General features: G+C 40.5%; 1 protein-coding gene across 3 annotated transcripts; it reads right to left on the bottom strand.

The window, feature by feature from the left end:
- Positions 1-805: 805 nt before the first annotated feature.
- On the bottom strand, positions 806-27,489 carry bag5 (BCL2 associated athanogene 5). 3 transcript variants are annotated; one of them, XM_028821330.2, is made up of 4 exons: positions 27,356-27,489; positions 22,179-22,239; positions 6,916-10,126; positions 806-1,300 (listed from the first exon to the last, which is right to left on the bottom strand). In XM_028821330.2, exon 3 carries the CDS (start codon positions 10,091-10,093, stop codon positions 8,741-8,743), a length of 1,353 nt encoding a protein of 450 aa, XP_028677163.1. In that variant the 5' UTR covers positions 10,094-10,126; positions 22,179-22,239; positions 27,356-27,489; the 3' UTR covers positions 806-1,300; positions 6,916-8,740. The 3 variants fall into 3 exon arrangements, with proteins under 3 accessions (XP_028677163.1, XP_028677162.1, XP_051776061.1); XM_051920101.1 differs by having other exon boundaries at positions 909-1,300; positions 8,228-10,126; XM_028821329.2 differs by lacking the exons at positions 22,179-22,239; positions 27,356-27,489 and adding an exon at positions 21,006-21,143 and having other exon boundaries at positions 907-1,300.
- Between the last annotated feature and the right edge of the window lie 6 nt (positions 27,490-27,495).

Below are 27,495 nucleotides of genomic sequence, written 5' to 3'. Positions count from 1 at the left end.
AGATTTGGGGAAAGGAGCTAGAAATGAAATGTAAGAGAGAGATTGGAAAAAGTGGGGGTTCACAGCCGCTAAGGAGAGATGGAAGGGCTTGTGACATTGGGGATGGGAGATGGAGCTTTAATGGGAATTGAGTTAAAATCCAAAATCTATGTGTAGAATATGGATGTTTGGTCAAATGTTTTGGAGGGGTTATGATCTTCAGTTAAGAAATGAAAATGGGAAAATGACTGTTCCTTAATAAAACTATCTTTGTTGTATGTGGTGATGGAATTGTTGTGGGTTATATTTTGTAATTTGTAAATAAAACTTATTTTTACAAAAAAAAAGGTTAAATTGGCAAAATAACACAGGCATTAGACAGGAGATGACAGGAAAAGTGTATTATGGTCCGCATCCTGGAGTCGTCTTTTCTCTGTTACAGATGACACTGGCATTTGGTGTGTATTTAGTGAGGAGGCCAACTGAGGACCTGTGAGGTGTTTGTTTCTCACACTCCACACTCCTCTTATGCGGTTGTCCATCTCGGTTTTCCCCTTCTTTTTTATATCCTGATTAGATCCAGTTTGAGCCAGTAATGGACCCCTTTGTATGAAACTCTGTCCAAATCAATGCAAACAAGGGTTTCTCTAATAACCAGTTAGCATTTCAAATGGCTGATTTAGGATAAGCTAAGGGAGTTGACCATTAGGACACTGAAGGAATGGCTACTGAAAATGGGGCTTTGTAGCTACATGTGGATAATAAATTACAAATCAGTTACTTCAAACAGTGATAGCCATTTGCAACACCAGTAATGCCTTTGCTGTACCCTGAATTCAGTTTAATGCTATCTTGAAACAAAGGTGTCAATTTCTACAAAAAATATGACAATTTCATGTAGTGCATATAAATAAAAACCCAAGAGCCATTCCTGCCAAATAAATATTTTATTTGGTATTTATATTGAATTTTTCTTTTTAAAGCAGCTCACAAAATATACAATTTTGTCTTCTAACACTGTCACTCATGTAAGTGAGAAGATGTCACTGTCCAGTTTCAAAGAGATATGAAAAGAGCAGAATCTGAGGCAAGGCTTGAATTACAAATAGTCGAGCCTGAAGTTCAGTCTGCTCACACAAAGTACATCCACATAAGAGTACAAACTGCCATCAAGAGGAGGAGGAGGAGGAGGATGGCTCAGGTCTGCGGTGCAGCTGGATGTGCCAAAATGTGACACTTGCTGCTTGAAAGCTGCTCCCCTGAAGTTTTGAATTATTGTCTTGCCACCTCGTTGCTTCTTTGTAACTCTTGCCTTGTCCTCCTATAGGTATATAAAAAAAACAAAAAAAAAAAACACAGCAAAACACCAGTAAGCTTTACTTGTGCTGCCCCCTTGTGGAGATTTACACCTTGTCCTCCTCCATTCCAATGTGAAGATTTCACAGATGCGACTTTTCTGCAGAGCATCTCAGCCAAGACAGAGAAAAGCTGCCTATCAGTTCAGACATCACTGACCTTCCACTTAAAAAATCCTACATATAGATGCAGAATAAATACATAATAAGTATGTGAATAGATCTCTTCTTTACATTTTATCAACACAGAAAGGCTTCAGATTTCAATGATGCCAATTAGCATTTTGAAGCCAGCGTGCCAGAGTTAAGTTTAAGGGAAGGGGGGCTGCTAGTTGAGGACTTGCCCCCCCTAACCAATGGCAACTTTACAGTTCACTAAAGTGCCCTCTTTGGGGTGTCCCAACCAATTTACAGTGGCAAGAAAGGTATGCAAACCCTTTAAAATGGTCAACCAGCTTCTGCTGAGGTACAGCCTCCCTGACATTATCATGTAGGATACCGTGCTAAATTTAGGAATTCATTTTCTCCTTAATGATGGAATGCTTTCCAGGCCCTGAGGCCGCAAAGCAGTGCCAAATACGAGGCTCCCTCCACCAAACTTCCCCACTGGGATGTTGTTTCCATGTTGGTATGCAGTGCACTTTGTATGCCATACACATTTTCTGCATATTCTTCCTGAACAATTTACCATGTCAGTTCTATCAGTCCACAAAATATTTTCCCACTGGCATTGAGGAGAGTCAAGATGGCAAACTTCAGGTGCCCAGTGACTTATTTGTTTTATTATCATTGAACACTAGCTTCCTCCTTGGTATCCTGCCACGTACACCATGGCTGTTCAATGTTTTGGGTATGGTAGACCCATGAGCAGAGACGTTCACCTGTTCCAATAAATCCTTCAAGCCTTTATCTGTCCTTTTTTTTTTTTACTTCACTGAGCATTCTGTGTTGTGCCTTTTGAGTCATCTTGGCTGAGCTCCCACTTCCAGGGAGAGCAGTCCTAGTACTAAATCGTCTCTATTTATACACACTTTGACTAACGGATATCAAAACTCTTTCATATTACTTTGTAACCATTTCCTGCTTTGTGCAAATCAACAATTCTTGATTACAGATCTTCTGAGATCTCCTACGTCAGATCAGCAGATGCTTCTTGTGAATAGCCAACTCCAAATGTCTGAGTCTCCTTTAATTGGTCAAAGTAGCTCTAAATCACACCCCCAGTCTCGTTTCATTGGTTGGACTCCAGGGAACTTTTTTTAAAGTCATCAGCCAAAGGGGTTCACAGACTTTTTTTTCCAAGCTACATCTGTGAATGTTTGAATGATGTATTCGATATGTACAAGAACGATACAGTAATTTGTAGGTTATTCGTTAAAGCAGATTGTTTGTTCACTGCTGTAACTTATACGAAGATCAGACCATATTTTAAGACACGTTTATGCATAAATACGGTGAGTTCTAAAGGGTTCACATACTTTTTCTTGCCACAGGTAAGTCTCTTGAAGTTCCAGTGGATTGGACAGCTTATTGTGTACCCACCAGTTCTAAAACTGCCAAGGACATCCATCTAGTAGTCAAAAAAATGTATTCACAAATTCTCTTTATATTAAAACATTAGAACAATCCAGGTGAGTGCAGACCATTCAGCCCAACGAAGCTCGCCAGTCCTAGCCACTTAATTCTTCCAAAATAATATCAGGTCATGTTGTGAAGGGCCCTAAAGTCCTACTGTCTGCCACACTACTTGATAGCTTATTCCAAGTGTCTGTGGTTCTCTCTGTGAAGAAAAACCTCCCAATGTTTGTGTGAAATTTACCTTTAACAATTTCCCAACTGTGCCCCTGTGTTCTTGCTGAACTCATTTTAAAGTCACTGTCTCAATCCATTGGACTAACCAACTTTCAAAATTTTATGTTAGTAGCAGTCACGTCTGCTCGTAATCTACATTTGCTTCTCTCATGCATCCATTTTGAAAAGATGTGTATTGTGGGTCAGAATGACACAGACCCCAAATCCCAATCCAGTATCATTGAACAGAAGTGCCAACCTTGGACATGATGCCAGTCCATTACAGGGCTTTCTCACACACCGAAGGCCGATTTGGAGCCCTCAATTAACTTAATACACATCTTTGGTGTTTCACAGGAAAAACAGAAGGTGGAAGAGAAATCAATATATATATATATAAATAGAGAACACGACTGGGCTGGGATTTGAACCCAGTCTCTGGGACACAACACATTTTTTATATTTATATAATATCAATCTATTTTCTGATCGCCTTATCTAGTTGAAGGTCACAGGGAACTGCTGCCACTGAGTTTTGTTGTGGGTTGAATGGCCTGTTTTCATCTAAATTGTTCTAATGTTCTTAACCTTGAACGAGGCATCTGTCAATGGAAATCCAACGACGTAAAGGAGACCTTCATGCCCACACTGAAGCTTCATCTCTATCACTCCATCCATCTGCCATTTTAGTGTAGGTCTGCAGAGCACTTGTGCCAAGCCCAGTATCTGGGATTTACTAAATCGCACATGCTAGTATTGAATACCAGGTTCATTTACACATCTTCTATGATGGATAAGTATGTAAGGAGTGGTGGTACTATCATCATGGGCTTTCCAAGGCATGACGTTAGAACATTAGGACAATTCAGACATGAACAGGACATTCATCCCAACAAAGCTGGCCTAATGTTTCCAAAGTAACATTGAGATTTGAATGTTGGTAAGGTCCCACTCACCACCACACCACCTGGTATGTGATTCAAAGATCTATGGTTCTCTGTGTGAAGAAAAACGTCTAACGTTTGTGTGAAATCTGCTCTTAACAAGTTTCTATTTATGTCCATGTGTTCTCTTGAAAAGTAACAGCTGGGATCCACTGTGTGAATTTGTTTTGCAACTTTAAACACTTTATGTCCCCCCAAATCTGTTGGCTTGAACTGAAGAAGTTCAGCTCCTTTAGTGTTTCCTCACAGCTCAAACCTTTCAGTCCTGCATTAACCACACGGCCGTTTCTAGCTTTTCTCTAACTCTGCCGTTTCCTTTTTTTGTAATAATAAGTGAAACTAATCTGGCACAGTGTGAGTTTCAGTTACTTCAATGTATTTTTTTGCTGCCTTCTCAAGAAGTAACTGGCATATAAAATTGAAAGGTATGCATGGATGGTAGCTACAGGGTAAAGCGCGGTCTTTGATTTTTACATAGTCAATTTATAGGATTTAGGTGTGGGACTCATTTAGGAAAATGAGTTTAAAGTGACATGCGGCAGCTTGCTATCTGTAAGGTGCCACTCACACATACAGCAGTCCAGATAGCATTCACTAAAAAGAAAGAGCGGACCACACAGCCATCAGCTAAGACACGTGCTCCATTCTGCTGCGCTTCAGTAACATTATACGTTGTGCACGTGAAATGTCTGCTGATGGTTGTGCCAAAGCCTTGATGTTTGCTGATTCTATATAGCTACCTTGTATTTCATATAAAAAAGAAATGGCATGCAGAAATGAGCAGTTGTTATGCACTAAATGAATACCCAGCAGTCCCCTCAGTTGATTTCACAGCTCATCTCTCCAGGCACGGCCACATCACAATTGGGATATCCCACTGGGTTCACTGCATTCACATTTTTTTACTGGCACAAGAATTGCAAACAATCCCACTACATGTGCCTGACGACAAAAAGCACTTTATTAAGAGTTACACTAAACTCAGCCTTGGGGTTGCTGTTGATATCAAGAGTCACGTGACACTCCTGTTTACAAAGAGCTGAAAAGAGAGGGCTTGGACCAACAGTACTGGACTGGGGCCTAATGAGCCTTCCGTGGTTGACTTTCGGAATTCCAAAATCACAGTAAGCCAAACTCAGCCTGAAACATGAAATTTCACACAACGTTATTCACACCACTAGCAGCCAGTGGGGATCACCAGGATGTGACAGTGAGCTGAACCCGTCTACACTACAGCACACTGCTGTCCACACCGGTCATTGATCGAGGGAGTGGATGTGTTCTGCCTATAGTCAGTCCCAACTGGCTAAAGTTATAGGGGCTAAACTGGAATCTCCTTCTACATCCATAAGTAAAAAGATCAAAACTTGCTAAAAACAGTGTCATACAAGACTCACACGTGCAGGGCCATGAGGATAGAATTAAAAGAGCAATGGGCAGCTTTAAAAGGTACAGAAACTGTTCAAAGCAGACTGGATGGAGCCTCCAAGAGCCTGGAAACAACAGCTTCTTTATTAATGCCGTTTCTCTTGTGGCTTTTGCATGTACCACCATTTCTAGCCAATCACCCAACAGCTTGACCTCACTTTGCACTGATGCCAGTAGTTGGACTACCACTCGGTGATTCATGAGGATTACAAGGATTATTCCAGCCTTTTGTGCCTACTTGATGTGTTTTACATTTCAGATTCAGTGTTTTACCCTCTATTAATCTGCACTGCGGGCAGAATCACAAGCCCTATGTGCATGAGAGCCTCTGCCCACATGATGGCTGGTATCAGGATGCAGGATTTATGTATCAGACATTTGACACACAACGACCGAGATGCACTTGTTTCCTTATTTTTGTTTCACCTCCAGATTAAGTGGCAGCACACCACAGGGTCTAAAACAAGCAAGTGCTCTACAGTACACTATCTTGGCCACCAGGGGGCCACACTTTATCAATCTTTTAATTAAACAATTGAAGTTATCTGCCATCTTCAGTAAAGCCTGTCCATGCCATGCATTTAAGGAATTCCCCTGTGTGTCTTAATAAAAATATATTATCTGTTCACCTTCTGTTAGAGTTTTATTAAATGACATGTAATCATGACTCCAGCGAGTCCTCCTGTACGTTTATACAAACTTATCCAAGATGCATGGTGTGTTAATTTATAGGTTAGGTCATTTTGAGCCTCAATCTGAGAGATTTTTGAGACTTTGCTAGGCTAAGGTCACAGCTTGTAATCCTGCATGACCCTGAGTGAGTCTCTTAACCCAATAGGGTCCAGTTGTAAAAATGTAGAAACAACTGTAACATACACCGATGATCCAAAATATTATGACAACTCCTATATGAAACAACTGACGTCAACTATCTGGTAACAACGGTGCCTGTCAATGCCAGTGATATATTAGAAGGTAACCCGACATAGGTACTGAAGAAAATGTGTGTAGGTGCAAAGGCCCAAGTGACTCTGATGAGGGCCAGTTTGTTTCAGACAGATGACTGGGTCAGAGCATTCCAGACACAGCAAGGATTAGGGGGTGCTCAGTCAGCCATGGTGAGTACCTACCAACAGTGGATCGAGGATGGAAATTAACAACGAAAGCTCTTCAGTGCAAGAGTTGAACAAAGGCTATCCCTGCTTTTATGAACCAACAGTGCTGCTGTTGCACAAATCATATATAGTATATCATAGGTTTTAATTTTAATGATGGTTATGGGAGTTCAGTTTCACGACAGATCCTGCATCAAGCCCTGCTGTTTATGGGACTGAATAGCTGCAGGCCAATCAGAGTGCCCCTGCTAACTCTAGTTCACCTTTAAAAGTATCTAAAAAAGACATGTGACATCAACTGACCGTGAATCAATAGAAGAAGGTTGCCTGGTCCAATGAATCCCATTTTCTGTTAAGGCCGGGTATGTGTGCATCGTTTACCTGGGAAAAGAGGAGGCACGAGGAGGCAGTGCAGAATGAAACAAGGTGGTGGATTGGTCTGGGTGGTGACGTGGGTGTTAATTCCTTCATAGCGGTGGGATTTCCTAACAGAAGTGGCAGGATAACATGCCCAGCCACACTACACATTGTTTAGGAGAGTTCAAGGTGTTGCCCATGCCTCTAAATTCCCCAGATCTCAATCCAATTGAGCATCTGTGGAATGTATTGGAACAACAAGTCCAATCTATGGCAGCTCCACTATGCACTTTACAGGAATCAGAGGATCTTCTACCAACACCCTAAAGCCAGATACCACAGGACACATTCAGAGGTCTTGTAAGATCCTTACCTTGGCAGGTAGGAGATGATTTGGCTGCACACGGACAAACAACAGCATGTCTGGCAGTTGGTCATAATGTTTTGAGAAGTTTCAAAAGTAACTGGTCTGGTGTTCTCTGTAGGTGGGTACTATACAGAATAACTTGTGTGTGTGAATGACAGAACTCTACTGCAGCCTTTCTCCCAAGGTTCAGCGCTATCGGCTTGTTCTTCATGGCAGTCTGGAGGTTTCCCAGTGTGACCTGTAACAGATCTCAAACTTCCTGCCTTTGCAATTATTAGCATAGTGTTACTCATTGCAAATGTTCTTCACAATTAAAGGCACTATAAATGTGAACTGGATTATCAATGTGTATACTTCACATATACAGGGTCCAAGGCCACTCAATGATTTACCCACCATACAAACAGAACCAGAAGGACATTGCATACCAGAGTGGATACACCCATTAAGGACTACAACTAGTGTCCTCTTGGCTCCTTCAGAGTTTAAGGGTCCCCAGCTTAATTACAGTTGGCTATAAAATATATACATGTATATTTAGAACCATACTGCATAATATTCACCCTTTTTATCCAGGTGAAGTAAACAAAAAATGGGAGTCTGCTCACCCCAACGTGTATACAAACGCAAGCAGGTAATGTTGTGACTTGAAGGACGGCAGGAGGGAAGCCAGCAGAACAGATCTCAGGGTTAACTCAGATTGACATTTCAGAAGCTGCACTGTACCAACTCTACTAGGCCACAGTGAATCAGGAAGACAGAGGAATCATGACACAGAGCAGACCTACTGTCAGCTGTTTTAGGCTTGGGATTCTAAAAGCACTTACATACTACAAAAATGTCCCAACCACCCAAAACAGGGCAGTAAGGTCTGTATCTCATTCTGCTCACCTTAAAGCTTCAGTTATTTTGAAGCAACTGTTGCACTGAAGTAAAGATGGCAGGCAGCAGTCCTGTCAGCCAGTTGCACATTACTAAGGACAGCCGGAGGGTGCTCCTCAAATGGACCATTTTTGCATAAAATGTTCCCCACTTATAAATAGTGCAAATTGTTTATGAATCAGACTGAAAGGCTGCAATTTATTCATATATGTGGGAAACGCACACACAGTTCTCCCCTGGGTGGCGCCACCTTGTCATCAGGTGTCTAAACAGCTGTTCACATCTCCCGAGGTCGTACTCGAGAACATCGTAGAGCCCTTCTGGTCTATTTTGAATCCAAAAACACAAGACGTTTTCATGCTTTTTTGATAAAGTGCACAATGAGCAGATACAAGCACAAAACCACGCACTAGCGTAACTTCAAAGACGAGGGACCGAAAGCAGACTCCACTTGTCAATGTAGCTGCTCTAGAAATGTCACAAAGTGAACACACCCAACACTTTACAGGGTACCAACTCGCATCAGTACTCCCACTCATCTGTTTTCATGTCCAGGTAGTTGAGAATAGTTTGGGCAAACCGAACTGCCTGTTTCCGGGCAACTTTGGACATCTCGTCGCCCTGTGGATCAACAGCATCAAGCGTCAGAAGCTGTTTAGTGAGTAGCTCTTCTAGCATGATGTAGCTTTTGTCGGCTCTTTTTCCACCAAACTCTAGCACCTGTCTCTGAAGTTCAGACAGGCTGGTCAAGACATGCCATACGGCCTTATGGGAGGGATGCTCGTCCACATAGGGCACAGCAGCCTGCCGTTTCTCTAGAGCCTCTTTCAGGTCAATGTAGGTGATCACTGCCTGCACCTCCAGCACTGCCCTACGCCTTGCCTCCCGAATGCAGGGGTTCCTGGCAGTGCTCACCTCATCTAATTTGGTCAACAATCCCTGTAGTTCAGCCTTGGGTTTGAAATGAAGCTCTTGTGTTGTTTCAGTTTTTACAAGCTCAGTCTGCAGTTGGGCTACCGTGCGACGAATCTCCTCAATCTTCTGGATGGACTCATTCTTAGCCAAGTCATACCTGCAGGTGGTGTCCCCCTCACCCTCCAGATCCAAGTGCTTCAGTAGGCTGTTGATCTCCTCTACCACCTGCTTCCTGTAATTACGAACTTGAGTGTTCCCAGACACATCAAGGGCATCAAGTTCCACCAGAAGTCCTGTAAGGACACGGGAGAGGTGTCCACAGCTGTCTTCATTATTTAATCCCATCAGCAGGGCAATAAGATCCCCTCGAGACTTATTGACCTCAACCATAATGGCATTGATCTTGGGTACAGACACATGAATGCCTTCTGAAAGTGGAAGACACTGTGCCTGTTGCTTCATGCAGTTCTCAATAATGTCATGTACCGCGCACACTCTTGTCAGAGTACGATACCTGGCTTTACGCAGGTGCACTTTTCCTCCAGTTTTGATCTGGGTCAGGCGCAAAATGACGTCCTGGATGCCATCCACAAACTCATCGCTAATGTTACCCCCTCCTCCTCGGAGGATCCTCACCTCCTGGGTGATGCGGTTCTGTGCCTCCAGGTAGATCTTCTCAATCTCCAGCCGCATGGGATGGTTAACATTCTGTTCTAGCTGCCTCAGCAGGCTTTCCACTTCCTGCGCTGCCCTCTTTCTTGCCTGCTGGATGTCCCCCTTGCCCTCTGTTTCCACAGAATCGATCTCGAAAAGCTGGCGCGTTAAGGCCCTCTCCAATTTACGATAGTCTTTATCACTCTGTAGACCACTGAAGGATGCCACCTGCTGCCCAAGGACCTTAACTTCTTTCACAATCTCCTGGAGCCGGACCATGGAAGGATGCTGATTTCCCATTTCCATGCTTTTTAGGCATTAAAGGTTTTGGGGAACAGGCTGCAGAGGGGAAAAAAAATAAAAATTGTAAACATATGCAGTTTTTCCTAAATGCAGTCATATTTAACAGCACTGAGTAACATCAGATGACCTTCTTGCTTACTGAACAAAAACGTCTAAAGACTAGGCGATACTGAGCAGTAATTACAGTTGCTGAAAATAGATGTACATTTATAATCCTCCTTTTCTCTTCTTGTGTTCAAGTAAAGTGAACCATGAAAAAGGGCAAAAAAGCACTTGAGTTATTGTATCTAACATAACAAACATAGAAACAAAACATAAGAATTAATGGCCAATTTAAAGGTAGAGGAAAAAATATATCTTACGGTTGCTAAGTTCCCTTTCTAGTCACTGCATATGAACCTTGAACCGTGTGACAATAATAATAATGAACAAACACAGTGAACTATATGTAACTGAGTAGATGCCACTGCAGGTACAGTTCACACATGTTTATTAAGAAACATGCATGACAGGAGTTTAATTTAGGAAGTAAACTGCTAAACCACACATCAGCTCTTCCTGTAAAACAGATTAACATTTTGTGGCAAAAATAAGTATGTGGTGAGCAAACACAGGAATTGTGCCTTTATAGACACAATCTCAGTACGGCTGTGAACAGAAAGACGAACAAGTTTATGATGAGATAATATGAAGATGGCATTTATGCATTTCAATAATGATGGGAAATCAATAAATCAAATGTATGTCAGTACATTTTAACATGAACTGCCTGGTAGTGAGTATAAAAACATTTAAAAGCCCAAGAGTTGCCAATTTTAATTTTCATAATTAGAATTTAAAGCAGATGCAGTCAATTACTAGGCAAATTTATCAAAAGGTTGAAGCCATACCTAACCTACTTCATACCGTGGGTTCAAGGGATTCTTTGTACAGGACACTTACTACCATGATCTTTTTTCCTTTTAATCTGTGTCTTTGCAAGGAAACTGTCTGCAATTGTGTGCATATTCCCAAGAGCTTACATATAAAACATCCTCCCACAACAGATTCTAGGCATTTTCACATCATCATCCTGTACTTTCACATCATTTCAGCCTAAGGCAGTACACATCATTTAAGATAAAGATTTCTCTTTCCTTTAACCAAATCTGTAATGAATTTGAACAAAAAAATATGATGAAATGTGTAAAAAAAAAAAAAAAAAGGATACACTAAAGCTGTATTTAACAAACACTCTACCTTCACTTACCCCAGTCCTGAAGGAAAACATGATGACCTAGAGACAAGAATTTCCATGAGCATTCATGAGAGAGGAGTGAAAAAATGTTAGCCTGACAAATAGTAAACAGTAAAGGATGTGTGAGGAAGCAGTGACACCCCCTGTTATAAGGTGCAAAGCCATTTTCCTTGAAAAGCATTTTTTAATGGTGCTCACTATCAAAAGCAGACTGAATGGCTAAACTACTATTACCAGATTAAGTTCTGCTACCATTATCAAACCCACTTTGTCATGTGTGATTGATTTGTGTCCATTTGCTTTCAAGCTTACCATTACTCTACCTATACCTTCCAGGCATCATCCCTCCAAGGGATCATTCTTCTCTATGTGCTACTGCCTTTAGTGCTCTGTTCTCCTCTCTCCCTGTTCTTTTGAACAGATCTCTGCAGGCTTTGTAGCCAATATTCTCCTATTTTTTCCCCATTTCTGTTCTTTCTTCATTGCCACTGTCCTCTAGTTTCTGGTCCAGCAGACACCGTTCCTTCTCAACTCTGGCTAACCTGCGCTCTCTTTTCTGATCACAGATATCTGTTTAAAGCTGAATGTAAAACAGCCAATTGCTGTTAATAAGTACTGCTGTCCCTTTTTGTCTTTCTTACCCTCCCTTATGTCAGAGAAGTAATTGCTCTCAATTGGTCATTATGCTTAGAAAAGAAGAATCTTTTACACTTGTCCGCCTATACATTTCTACTCAACTTACTCTACCTTGCTGTTTAATCACCAGCGCCATGGATGACCTCATCCATAGTGGCTCAATGAGTTTACATGCACACACATAACCTGGTTAAGGTGAATTAATGTAGAAACTTTGTTTCTTAAAAATCCGTGTTTACATGTGCAAGTTATCTTCTGTAGTTCTCTTTTGTCAAAATGCTCCAATGTCATTAAACTATGCAAAATAAAAGTCAAACATCTTCATTCGCCACCATGAATCAAAAAATAAACCTGACTCCTATTAAAATTTCCTTGTGTTTTAAAAATTTGTTTGGTCAAACTGATGCTTATTTACAGATTTCTGTTACTGGACTGCACACATCAAACTCTTTTCTGCTTGGTTGTGTGACTAAGCCATGTGTTTCTTGCCTTACATGCAGGGCTGCTGGAATAATAATAATGCATGTATTTTTACTTCAATAAGAGAAGTATTGCTTTAGGTTACTCGTCGGTTTAAAAAGTAATCAGACTACATAACGCATGTTAATTTTAATGTTTGTGAGCCTGCAGCTCTCAAGATTGTGTTGCTGAGTTTAGCATTGCACATTCAGTTCATCAACATACATTTAGCAATTTCTGAAATATTGAGACAGATAATTTCAGTGAAGAGAATGAAAAATGCAATCACACAAACATTTGCCTCTGGAAATTTGTTTGTGGATGCTTCTACCCATGGCTGCTGAAAACGTGTGCAAAGAAAATACATGCATAGGCTGTCAAGAGTGCAATGGTCATGTGCAGACTACAAAATTCACAACAGTAACCTGGTTAAGGGTTTACATGACCACATAATTGGCTTATCAGCATCTTAGTTCTGCTTGACTTCAGTGCTTGCTTTTGACTGGTTCAAATTCGATTTATAAGACTCTTCTCAGTTTGTTCTCATGACTAATAACAAACTTCACTTTGCTTCAGTACTCCATGGTGTTAGCCAGGGTTGAGTTCTAGACCCTATTTTATTTAATATCTATATGATACCCTTAGGACATATCATAAGGAAATACAGTTTGGGTTATCACTGTTATTCAGATGACACTCAAATCTACATTGCTATAAAACCTAGCATGTATTTCACACCTGCTGTCCTTACCATTTGTCTCCAAGAAATAAAAGCATAGATGCAACCCAATTTCCTTAAGCTAAATCGGTTCAAAGACTGACATTATTTCAATTGGTACTCCATCATATATATATATATATATATATATATACTGTATATATAAAGTTAATAAAGTTAACCATTTTAGTCTATCAACTGGTAGTACTCAGGTATCACCTGCCACTAAGACCTGTGACCAACTGTATGAGATACTTTTGACAGCTGCTTTTTGAGGCACACTTTAAAAACATCACTAACATTTCCTTCTTTCACCTTGGGAATATTGCAAGACTCCTAACATTTGTATCTCTTATTAACTCCCTTACCAATTCTTAATTCGTCTATAATGCACTTCTCTTCAGACTTCCTGCTAATTCCCTTGAGAAGTTTGAGTATATATGAAACTGCTACTCGGGTTCTTACTTAAACTTCATTATACCATCATATCACCCATTCACAACTACAATGACTCTCTGTTCATGCATCCTATTCAAAATCCTTCTCCATACATACTGTATACTGTAAAGCAGTCCATGGCACAGTCCCTCACTGCATCTATGGCCTCGACAGTCCCTATGTTCACTCGCACTCTCTCCATTCTGCTGACTATTTTACCCTGCAGCCATGTTGTAAACTTATATCCATAGGGGAGAACGCTCCCCAGCTTTGGAATGTCCCTCCAGTAGCCATTAGAAACACCTCTACTCTTGAGTGCTTTAAGAAGCTTCTTTAAACAACTATTTAATGTAGCTTTAGGGATTCTAACATCTTTTGAGGCCTGCTTTTTTTAGTTGTATATTATCCGTGTCATTTTGTGGTGTATGTTTTATTATGTTATGTTATCCTGCTTTATGGTAAATTTATTGTATTTCTTATAAATTGTTTTCATTTTGTTATCCAACAATCATTTTTATAATTTTTATTCTATTTGTTATGCTTTATAGCACTTTATGTTTAAGAAAAGTGCATTATAAATAAATATTATTACTAGTAATGATTCCCACTCTCAAAAAGCCTTCTTTTAGGCTCGCCGTTATTGAGAACAATTATCTAGTTTCTCTTCTGACATTTTTTTTTTTTTAACAACCCTGTGGGACGTCATTCGCCACCAGCTTTTCTTGTCTCTCCAGAAAAGATCTGCAAGATCTTCTATTGTCAGCCTCCTGTAGATGTCAATTACTTCGACTACTATCAGAAAGAAAAAAAATGCTTTACATGAGCTAATTGTTCTCAGTCTTGCATTAGATTTCGACACAATTCAACTGCCCCGTTTTTCTCTTCACAGGTTCTACTCGGACTGGTTTATATCCAACTACTTGACCAGTCCTCTTGTATCATACACTCTCACTCTACTTCCTTTTCCCTTAAGCAATCAAAAGGACAGGATCAGAAAATTCTTCATATACATGTGTTGTCTAGGCATTCGTGTGCTCCTGCAGATTCTCTTAAGACCACTACAGAGATGGCTCCCATATTTTCATTCAATTGGCCTTTTTCAATCTCTAGTTTTCAGATCAGATTTTGACCATCTACTTGTGGATGAATTGCTATCATCTTAAGCTTAACTATGTCATATCTAAATGTTTACCACCATCATCTGCTTCTTAGCTCACAGATATTTCTCACAATACAGTAATCCCTCGCTATATCGCGCTTCGACTTTCGCGGCTTCACTCTTTCGCGGATTTTATATGTAAGCATATCTAAATATATAACGCGGATTTTTCGCTGCTTCGCGGGTTTCTGCGGACAATGGGTCTTTTACTTCTGGTACTTGCTTCCTCAGTTGGTTTGCCCAGTTGATTTCATACAAGAGATGCTATTGGCGGATGGCTGAGAAGCTACCCAATCAGAGCACGCAGTTAAGTTCCTATGTGCTGCTGATTGGCTCAGCGACGGAGTGTTGCATTAACCAGGAAGTCTCATCTCACTCATTCAGCATTAACGTGCTCCTGCTACTGCTTCAGGGGCCGTGCCCAAGCGTCAACAGAAGATGCAAATGATTGCAGAAAAGATAAAAGTTTTGGATATGTTGAAGGAAGGGAACAGCTACACCGCTGCAGGACACCATTACGGCATCAATGAGTCCACGATTCTTTTTATTTAAAAAGGAGGAAAAGCATATAAGATCTACGGCCGCAGTGTCCTTTAACCAGGGCGCAAAACGAGTTGCAAGTGGACATGATAAGGCAGTAGTCTGGATGGAATCTGCTTTAGGGATTTGGATTGAAGAGTGCTGGAAGAAGAACAACGGTGGTGCTACACAGTCGCCTGAAGAGGCTCCTTTAGAAGAGCTGTAACACTCTCCTTTGTTGTGCAGTAAAATTAAACTCATCGTTATCGGACAACTCGTCGTGTCATTGTTGGTGAGTAACCATAATTAATTATCTACGTACAGTACTTATTACATGTATATAGTTTAGTGTCACTGTACACACATTTTACTGTACACAATTTTTCTTGCATTGTACGTATTTATTGCTGGTGGCCTCTCTGTCGTAATGGCTGTAACATATGTGATATCGGAGACGCTGGATATCTTTAAAATAATATTTAGGTTTTACTGTATATAAACTGTGTTTACATACATAATTTCAACGAATCTCACCTAATATCTAAGAGAATACAAAGGGTTTCTGCTGTATAATTGTGCGGGAAATGTTTATAATAGTGTGGGAGAGTTTATAAGGGCTTAAAATATATAAAAATAACCATATGAACATATGGTTTCTACTTTGCGGATTTTCACCTTTCGCGGGGGGTTCTGGAACGCAACCCCCGCGATGGAGGAGGGATTACTGTATTGCTCCACACAGCAGGACCCTTCCATCTGCAGCTACTGGAACAAGCCCTATCACATTGTTCATTATAACATTTAAAAGATCTGTCACATACAGTCATGTGAAAAAGTAAGTACAACCCATGAAATATTCGCTTATTTTTTAACATGTGTTGACATATCATGTTTTGATATTCATTTAAACAGAATCTTTTGATAAAGGTGATATAACATACATCATGCCACATTTACATTTTGTACCCCACTGTATAATTTTAATAAGCATGCATATAAATTTTGCATGTGGAAAAAGTTAAGTACATTCCTACATTTATTGTATCAATACCCCAAATACGAATCAGGTGCACCAGATCAGGTGTGAATTATTAGAACATCATTAGAGAGGATTCTGACTGAAATCATTTTATTTAAAGTGTGCGTGTGTTTAGTGTGGTTTGTTGTTGTTGTGCAAGTGTGTGTTATCACCATGCCGAAGTTGAATGAACTATATTAGGCCTTCATAAAGGAGGATATAGATTTTATGAGTCTGGAAAGGGATTTAAAAATGTCTCCAAACAACTGGAAATCAACCATTACACTGCCCAGAAGATCATCTACAAGTGGAGAGTATTTCAAACAACGGCCAACTTGTTTGGACCAGGTTGCCCCAGCAAGTTCAGCTCAGAAGCACAATATAAGATGCTCAAGGAAGTCTCTAAACATGCCAGAATATCAGAAAATTAGAAATGTCCCTACTCGACTGCTTTAAGAAGCTTTCCCCCTGCAGCAGCCAGATACCTACAAGTAGCTCTTACCCTTGTTAATGTCGAGGCCTGAGTTGCCTCGAAAGCTTGCATATTGTAATCTTTTTACTTAGTCAATAAAAGGGGTCATTTTGCTTGACTTCTCACTACATTTAAATGAATATCAAATTGTGAAATGTCAACATGTGTTAATAAAAAAAAATTTAATGGCATGTACTGAGATTTTTCATAGGACTGTACTCGCCCACTATGGCTCTCTTCCTTTCTTTCAAGCTCCTGCTCATTTGAGGTTGAACTAAAGGTTCTTTCAGTCTCTGCTCTCTTTGTCTCGGTTTATTTTCCCAGATGGAGCCTCCACTCCTTCCCTGTTCATATGCTCTAAAAGGTTGTTTGTTAAATTATTTTGTATTCACCATTTCACTAAAAAGCATAGGCCTTACTGTGGGGAAAAAAAACAAATAAAAAAAAAAACACTGCCGTTTTCAATGAGCAAATAGTGGCAAGATAAATCATAGCAACACAACACAAGCAGTAAATCATGGATTCTGTTTACTCTGTGGAACAAGGCCTCTAGGACCAAGGTGCTTTAACAAGAATGTTTGCATTGCTGCTCTGCTACAGAGCCAGGGCACACCTATTTATTTTTTGTTTTTTATTTTTTAACCCAACTTAATAAATTTCATCAATGTGCGATTCTGAATAGAGATATTACTGAACTTCACTTGCACTTATTTCAATGGAAGTAGTGAGAAGACACTGGAAATCAATATCTGAACAAGCTTTTACTTCAGTGCACGAACAGAAAAGAAAGAAATTATACTGGAAAGAACAAGATTACCCGTTCAAACCATAGAAAACCATTTACTTGTCCCACTTCCAGCCAGCTGCAGAATTATAAAAAATTCTGAGATATGTAAACTGCTGAAGAGCAAACAGATATGATTTGCACGAAAGTCACAATGTCAATCTGTGTCTGAACTGGAAGACGAATATTTAAAGGCACAATTGAAGTTTGGGGGCTGATCTTTGAACTTAGATTCTTCATTTCATGTAAACACATCTAACTAATCCAAAACACCAGCACATTTGTCCTTTTTAGTTGGTATATAAAAGGGTCTTTGTTTAAAAATCTGAAAATACAGAGCCGCAAATGTTGCCATAGTGACCATTCCAGCAGGTTGTGGGGGTTAAGGAGAACGCATAAAGCCAGCTGCCTTTCCTGCATACAATGGCAAAACAAAAATGTGTTATGGCTGAGATCACTAATATTAAATACTGCTTTCTCCAACCCGTTCTAATTTTCTCCTGTCATAAACTGAAAATGGGGTGAAGAATATGTTGCAGGTCTGTGATTGTATCCTCCAAGGGCTCTTCCACCACCAGCACCTGTTGGCACTACAGCCCTTCTAAGGTCCTGGCCTGCTTCACCACAGAGGACCACCCTTATCCTTTCCTTGTCACCTGGTTATCTTCAGTCTCTGCTGCTTCACTTCCACATTAGCCGGCCTGCTCTTTCCCATCCTTCTAACTGTCTGTGGTGCATCTTCTTTACTGTGTGGCTGTCGGTCATTTGCGCCAGGTGTCATAACTGTCTTAGCAACCTTTTCATCTTTATTTCTGTGATGACTGCAGTTGGACAAGATCCTCTAAATTCTTGTTTTTCCTTCTGTGCCAGTAGATATGGGGGTAAGCTGCTGCAGACAAGGCCATACATTTCCATGGTATCTTCCACTCCCATTAGTTGAGTAGCTTGGTGTCGCTTGCATAGAAGGGTGGGTTTCTTTTTGCACTGTACAACCGATGGAAGGTGTTTTAACTCGCTGACAATTCCCAGTTCCCAAACCACTCTGCACTCTCGCCAGTGCCATCTGTTGAATGCGAGTCTCAATCCTTCAATATTGTTCTTGATGCTATGAGAATTCATCTCACCTTGTGGACTGATTATGACCACTATGTCAACATAGGGCAGGCATCAGATTATTCTGCTGAAGACTGTTCCCCTCTATTGACTTTTTCTAGGTTTATCTTGAAAAGAAGTGTGGCCAGAATGTTTCCTGATCTTATTGTTTTTCTTTGTCTTATGTTGTTGGTGTTTCACCTTTGACATTTCCATCTGCTTTACTAATTTCAAATTCCTTCACCAACTCTTGCAGAAAATACTGTTACATGCCTATCAGTATTCAACAAACAAACGGTGTAGGATATTACATTATTTTTCCAACATGGTCCTCAAGGTGCAAATCTTGTCAGTAGTCCCTATGGATCTTCTCTGCAAGTTAAATCCTGCCTCTGGCTAGGTTCACTTGCTCTCCCACTTAAGACGCTGCTTTGCAGATTTCTTCTAAAGTTGTCCATTTCCAGGTCATCTTTAAGCTCCTACATTTTCCAGTTAAGTCACTAAATTCCAGCATGTCTCAGAGGCACTTTACTACTCAGAAGTGCAACTACTATATGCATGAATGAGCAAATCCATATATTTTTATTACACATTTTTATAAATATTTAAGTCACATATGAAAATTAATCCTAAATTAGGTAAGGCAAATTTTATTTTTTTATTTGATTTGATATACTTTGTTATGCCCTAAGGGGAAACTGTCTTTTCGCATGACGTCTGCCATTGCACAGTGCACTTGGAGCCTTGCTCAAAGGCCCAATGGAGTAGTATCCCTTCTGGCAGTAACGGCAGGATTTGAACCTGCAACCTTCTACATACCAACACAGATAGATCCATAGCTTCAGAAACACCACTCAGTCCCTTATACAATTACTTTTAATTACTTGTATAAAATGGCTCTGAATCTGGCACAATGCACCAGTCAAAGTCGCTTGCCCAAATAAATGTGTAAAGGAGTGTTGTCTGTCATCCATTTTCTAACATCCTCATCTAGTACCCAGTCACACAGCCTCAGTTCACCAAAATATATTTGGGAAGATGGAGGAAAACTTATGTAGACATGGTGCGGGGGCAACACGCAAACTCATCTAAGGCAGTGAGCGAGCCGACGTTCATGTTAAGGTTCCAGCTACTATGCAACTTTCAGTCGCCTTTCATAACAAGATGATGTTATTACTAGTGCAGCATCTGTTGAGAAAAATGGTAAAACCAATGTGTGCCACTTGAATAATCTGTATATAATATACTGGTAGAGCTTCCTGATATGATTTATGATTTAACGTTTACTTTAAAAAAAAAAAAAAAAAGCTTTGAAAGTGCACAGTGATTTCAACACGTTTTGCACAAAGTGGTTTTCGCTCTCTATGACAGATGGACAATCAAGGTTCAGTCCCCTCTACTTATTTGCTGAGTGACACTAAGCAACTCACTTAGCATCACAGGTTTCTAATTAGACAAAAAATAAAAAGACAACTTTACCTCCACTTTATGATTTGCTGGTAGCTTTCGATAAATACCCTATAATTCAATTCCATACTGGCGATGCAGGAAAAAAAACATTTTCCATTAACGTTTGTAACACCGAGTTTGTGAATATTAAAAAGACAGACTTCCTAAATACTTCAAATCGGAGTAACCAACAAAGGTAGAGCTGCCTTGGTGGCACAGATTTACATTTCAGTCACAAACTATCCTCTCCACGGGGGAGCTTCAAGTGAAAAAGTGAACAACTACACATGTACATACAACCCCCCATACAAACACATCAATAACAAAACATACAATCTTGTTTGAAATGTAAAAGGATGGACTAGCAATTTTACGCTCACAATGCGATCTACGTGCTGGAGATGCCAGCCAACATGTCCCTGAACGCTTAAGCATCGCTCAAACCTGGCGCGCCTTTCTCTACACATTGCAGCTCCGTCCACCTCCTGGCTCTGAACAAACTGTCCCGTCCACTGCCGCTCTGACTTCAGCAAGACTGACCAGCTTACCACCTCAGTACCAACTACACCATATATTGCACCTCTGCTTCTACCTTTTGACAAACTGCCACTGTCCACTGAAGCGCTTTTCTATACTTCTGGACATTCTCTCTCTGACCATCGCAGCTCTTCCCTTTCACTTCAGAACAAACTGCATGTTATACTGTATCGATTTCACTTTGCTTCAGGACAAATCGCATCCAGCCACAGCAGCTCTGTCCTCCAATTGCGGGACAAACTGCACCTGTCCACTGCAGCTACATCCTCATACATCAAAGCGTTTCCACTTCGTTCCGAATCTTATGGCAAACCGGAGTAAGAGCGCGCGAGAGCGAAGGACATTCTGTAGCCTGACCTCACGTATGCCCCCTCCAGCCCAACTACTCCGCGCTTACCTGCCTCCGCAGCTGAGCCGCTTCATCACCGACCGTGTAAACAGGAAACCTCGGGAAATCGTCAGACAAACTAAACGGCAGTGGGCCGACCACACAACTATCCCAGAGTTGGAGCGACGCCGGTAAGTAAACGGCCGCTGTCCATGGCGGTCCAACCAGCGCCTAACAGAGAGTTATTGAATGACCCGAGCGTAGGCCTACCATTACAGAACGAGGAGTTGCTTAGCGAGCCGTGACATTTTCCTTGCGTGAAATCTGTTGACTCAGTAAGAAAAAAAATCGTTTAGTCCACTTTAAGAAATCAGTATTAAATAAGGCCTCGAAACTGTCTGAATGGACTTTCCATTCCTATCAGTATTTTTGGTTTTTCTGTAATTGTACTGATTTATCTGTTTGGCCAGGTATTCTTACAGTCCTTCTCAAAGGTGTGCTTTAAATTGGCCCTGTGAGAGTATACAGTAGTTCAGTATGAGACTTCTGCTTTCTCTTTGACTTGAAGTCTTGTATCCATCGCAGCAACTGAAGCCCCTGCCTTTCAGCAACCCTGAATTGTTCAAAAAACGAATGAACTGATATGCCTACTTATATAGAAAATGGATCTGCACGCTATTTTTATAATCTACCGATTTCAAAATGATACCGGGAGGATAAATGGTGTGAGATGAAAGTGTATTGCTTATATGCTAATTTCCTGCTGCAGGAAAACTATTAACAACTGCAATACAGTATGTGAATTTCCCCTTGGGATTAATAAAGTATCTATCTATCTATCTATCTATCTATCTATCTATCTATCTATCTATCTATCTATCTATCTATCTATCAAATACAAAAAGTATCTTGTACCACTGAGGTTTTTAGTCATTTGTGTTTTTTAATGTCAGTGCCGGCAAAGTAGTAGATGATAACGTATATATGATGTGGAAAAATTACATATAAATATATTATTAATTGATTGGTTAATAATAATGCATTTTATTTAGCACCTTTACCTTGTTCAAGGACCTCTACAAACACTACATAAAGGACAATATACGCAAACGTACAAAGTCCAATGAACAAAGATAAATACTGTATGGGAAACCCTAAAAGCTCAATATAAAATAAAGTACAGTTTTAACTTTAAGATAATACTCCTACACAACAACAAAGTATAAGACATTAAAAACATACCTCTCAAATGAAAAGAAAAGAGTTGCCTTTTCATAAGTCTCTGCATAGGAACCAAGAACATCTGTAATAATAAAAAAGAATAATAATGTATATCCAGCATTTGAAACATCTATTTGTCCATTTTCTAAAACGATTTATTCAGTTCAGGGTGGACAGACCCAGAGTATATCCCAGTACCACTGGGTGTAAGGTAGGAATCAGCCCAGCATAAGGCTTCAGTCCATTGTGAAGCATATACCCATGTGCCACAATTTACATAACAATCACATCTGCTGAAACACTTAAAATGAAAAGATGAGTATTAAAACAGATACACAGATAGATTATAATATAAATGATTATTTAAATTATAGTATGTTTAATATAGTGCCTTTCATATCTGTCTGTGATTTGTTTTATATTGTGCCTTTCACATCTGTTTTATACTTTATGTTCTATATGGTGCCTTTAATATCTGTATTTTATATTGTATGCTTTATATAGTGCCTTTCATATCCATCTACCTATAGTATGTTTTATTTAGTGCCTTTAATATCCATCTGTGTTTCATATTGTATGCTTTATATAGTGCCTTTCATATCTATCTGTCTGTCTATCTTTCTGCCTCCAACAAACTTTAGATAATGTGATGTGGGCATCATGGTGTACTGAGATAACCCAGAATAAGAAGTAGCAAAAGGTCCAATTATCAAGATAGAATGTTTATTATTTAAGACTATTAACTTGTTCTAAGTCACCAGGCATGAACAGAGCACAAGTTCTCTGCTCTCTATTTCTTATACTGTACGTGCTTTTCTTTTGCTGCCATCTTTTCCTTAGGAGTAGTTCTTCTAGTCCTTAAATGGTTGTATTCTCACTCTGCTCTTACTTTAGTGGGTACTTTTAGGCCACTCATTAACAATTACATGGCTTGCCCCTCTGTGGGGTTTCTATTTTTCTATCCTGCCACTTGGAGGTGAAATCAGCATTCAACAATACAGGTTCAGCTTTTTAAGCATCCATCCATCCATTTTCCAACCCGCTGAATCGTAACTACAGGGTCACGAGGGTCTGCTGGAGCCAATCCCAGCCAACACAGGGTGCCAACCCACCGCAGGACACACACACGCACACCCACACCCAGGCACACACTAGGGACAATTTAGAATCACCAATCCACCTAACCTGCATGTCTTTGGACTGTGGGAGGAAACCCACGCAGACACGGGGAGTACATGCAAACTCCACGCAGGGAGGACACGGGAGGCGAACCCAGGTCTCCTTACTGCGATGCCGCAGCGCTACCACTGCACCACCGTGCGTATCAGGTATTCACCATTCAGTAGCATGTGCCACATTTGTGACTGCTATGCCATATTCAAATGCTATGGAAAACAGAACTGTCCTAATAGAAAAGTTCAGCTGAACATCCCTTCATGTGATAGATCCCAGTGGGAAAATTCACAGTTAATGTTAGTTCCTAGATTTGCCGCATTAAGATGCAGTACTGACCACTTAGTTAATTACATTATTAAAATAAAAAAATAATAATCAGGTCAACCAGAAGTACTTTTTTTAGTCATGTTAAAAGATTCAGAGTATTTGCAGTGAAGAGGTATCTTCTTCAACGTGTTTCACTTGCTTTTTGTTTTCATGAAAAACTTAAGAGCTAATCTTTAATTGCTCCTTGAGAGGACTGAGCAGGAAATCAACAGCAACTGAAGTTTTTCCCAAAGCTCAAACCAAAAACATGCAGAAGAAAGTAGGAAGGTATGACATTAAAAATGGTAACTCTGAAAATCTGCATAGCACTTGAATACAACAACTACCTGGCTCAGAAGAACCCACTGGATGGGGCTTATAAGACTGCTTCTGAACAAGGCCTATTGAACCACCTAAACAAACAAACGTGCACACGTTTTCTAACCCCACTTATTCCATTACATGTTTCAGGGATACCAAGCTTAGCACTCCAGTTACCAGTTCTTCACACAACACACTAACACACCCACTAATACCATGCCAAATTAAAGCTGCTAATTAATCTAACAAGTCAGTGTTTGAGATGGGGTTTGGGGTGCCAGTGTAGACAACAGGAATATGGAGTCATTGTTTAAAATCCCTGCGGTGGGTTGGCGCCCTTCTCGGGATTTCTTCCTGCCTTGCGCCCTGTCTTGGGTGGGATTGGCTCCAGCAGACCCCTGTGACCCTGTGTTAGGATATAGTGGGTTGGAAAATGACTGATTGACTGTTTAAAATCCAAACTGATTGTGCCAAGGCCAGGAATGGAATATCGGTCTCTGTCCCACTGCCCTTCCCAATAAGCAACGAAAAAATAAATAAATAGTCAAACAGATAAAATGTCAAATTTCTCTGGATGTCTCCATAGGTAGATAGAATATAATAAACAAAACACAGCCAAATGAATAAGTAAACATCCATCATTTTTCACCCAGTCCATTTATTTACTGCACAAGGTAACTACACCAGGTCAAGAGCACTGGCAAATGATTCCTGCCCTGGAAGCAGGAAGAGTAATGCAGAGACAAATCTGGGACTGGGCACCAGTCTATCACAGGACACACTCACAACTGGACAATTTAGACTTGGGTAAATACCCAAACCTGTGCATCTTTGAGATGAAGGAGAAAAAAAAACTGAAGGAAGCGATAAACAACCACAAAAGCACAGGGAGATCATGTAAACTCCACGCAGGGAGGACCCGGGAAGCGAACCCAGGTCTCCTAACTGCGAGGCAGCAGCACTACCCACTGTGCCGCCGTGCTGCCCCCATGTAAACTCCATACAGACAATAACAGACACTTGGGCTCTGGAAGCGTGAGACAGAAGTGCTAACCACTTAGTGGTGGAAGGACTAAGCCTTTCCAAACAGCATTTGGGAAGACATCCAACCTAAGATCCATCCATCCATCCTCTTCCGCTTATCCGAGGTCAGGTCGCGGGGGCAGCAGCTTGAGCAGAGATGCCCAGACTTCCCTCTCCCCGGCCACTTCTTCTAGCTCTTCCGGGGGAATCCCAAGGCGTTCCCAGGCCAGTCCAGAGACATAGTCCCTCCAACATGTCCTGGGTCTTCCCTGGGGCCTCCTCCCGGTTAGACGTGCCCGGAACACCTCACCAGGGAGGTGTCCAGGAGGCATCCTGATCAGATGCCCGAGCCACCTCATCTGACTCCTCTCGATGCGGAGGAGCAGCGGCTCTACTCTGAGCCCCTCCCGGATGATTGAGCTTCTCACCCTATCTACCCTAAGATGTACAGCACCAATGTAAGTCACCCAACATGCATGTTTTTGGGATGTGAGAGGAACACTGGCGTACCCAGAAAAAACATCCATGCAGACAACTCAAAGTCCTTAGTCAGTGGGCGTTATCTGCATTTACACCAACTCCAAAAGTACCCCTAACCACTGTGCCACTGTGCTCAGGGATAAAATGAATAAGTAAAATTACATGAATAAAGTTAAGAATGTCTGTCTGTATGTTTAGGTGTCACTCCAGAGCAGTTCAAGTGATGTATATGAACTTTGGTGTGCATGTTCATCTTAGTCCATATCTCAGTATAGGTTACTTTTTTCTGCCCCAAGTCTACTAGGGGGTTTTGGGGGGTTGGTGATGGCTTCTTCAAGTAATTTTGCTATGCGACTCTTCGTTTTCTTAAACTTTAAGTACCAAATCAAATATGCGTACTGTACAAACATTGTCATGAAGATTTAGAGACAAATTAACGGTAAACGCACTGAAAAAGCAGTGTAGGCATTACCTCGGTACTGCCCCAGGGAGCCAACTCACGGACTGCAACAGTAATCATTTTCGTTGAGGGTACACCATTCTGAGGTATTCTTTTTTTAATTTTCAAAGAATATGCCTTCTAGAAAGTGAACACATTTAAATCCAAGATCTGCAGATGCTAGAAGAACTGTCTGGTGCAGAATTTTGAAAGCCAGGAACAGCGCAACAACCTTTTGAAACCGTCCTTTGAAAGTTATAGCTCTTCGCACCCACATAATAAAAGCTGAAATGTTGACAGGCGACGGAACAGGTCAAATCGGTTTGATCCCAAGAGTACCTCTTAATTCCCAATTGTATTCCATTCTGATTTAAACATCTGCAATGTCCTATTTGTGCCTGGTTTGCCATGACCACAAACAAATCCCAAGGTTGGACATTGAAAATTGCTGGCATTGATTTAATTACAGCTTGTTTTTCTCATGGCCAGCTTTATGGTGCTTTCTCACGAGTGACGTCAATCCGGTGTTTGCTTATACAGTTCTAGCTGTGCTACCCGTCCGAGACGGTTTGAAATCTAAGCAATCAACGCAGTTCTCAGAGTTAACGTTTGCATTGCACCATGTCCCTGTTATATGCCATTTGGTTTGAGATTCCTAAAAGCATACTGTACTCCATCTATTTGAATGATAAATGCAATGCATTTTATTAGTAAAAATGTTTGTGATGACGCCATCTTTTGCAAACACAGAGATATAGCAACTGAATGGACAAGACTCACAGACACTTATTTTATTAAGATGGGTGCGTTTCACGAAGTACAACAGTACTGTACTAGGGTGCTGTACTGTATTAGCCATTATGGAGCCAAGGGCCTGAGTTGCCTCGAAAGCTTGTATATTGTAATGTATTTAGTTAGCCAAAAAAAGGTGTCATTTTGCTGACATCTCATTACGAAATACGACAAAAATGCTTCTGAAAAAGCCATCGTTGGACATCTGACGTTTTCTCACCTCAGATGACTTTTATATAAATAACAGTATATTTATTACTGCAACTTAATTATAATATTTTTGTAAATATAAGATCGATATGCATTATAAACTGGAATAAGTATTTATTTAAGAAATTAAATGAATCGCTGTTTATTCGTCTACAGTTCTAAAGCAGTAATCTAGCCTCCATTAGATGGGTATCTCAGCTAGTAATAGAATAAATCAAGGCATCTGTAAATAATAAGGAGCAAAGCAGCGTAATGTCCATTGATCAGTCAGTGCGTGCCATCTCCGCAGTTCTAAAGAATTTTCTACACTGAGAATTTTTAATCTGCGAAAGAAACGCTCGTTGCTGTAGGACAAATGTATGGTTTCATCAAAACGTTTGATTGTAGTATCAATACAGTGTCAACTTAAAACCTGAAAGTATTTTAAATATATGATAATGAAAAGCAATACCATGTCTCTATAAAGTTCTTAGAGGCGCTGCTCCTTGCAACTTGCTTATTATAGGCGTTCAATAATAGTATGAGTTAGATCGAACGTTTCGTTTACATATAGATGCATTTCAGATTGCTCAAAATTGAGAAATCCTGCAT

This window comes from Erpetoichthys calabaricus, chromosome 16 (assembly GCF_900747795.2).
Source record: "Erpetoichthys calabaricus chromosome 16, fErpCal1.3, whole genome shotgun sequence".
In the NCBI taxonomy this organism is placed as follows: domain Eukaryota; kingdom Metazoa; phylum Chordata; class Cladistia; order Polypteriformes; family Polypteridae; genus Erpetoichthys; species Erpetoichthys calabaricus.
This window is presented reverse-complemented; position numbering and strand designations above follow the sequence as displayed.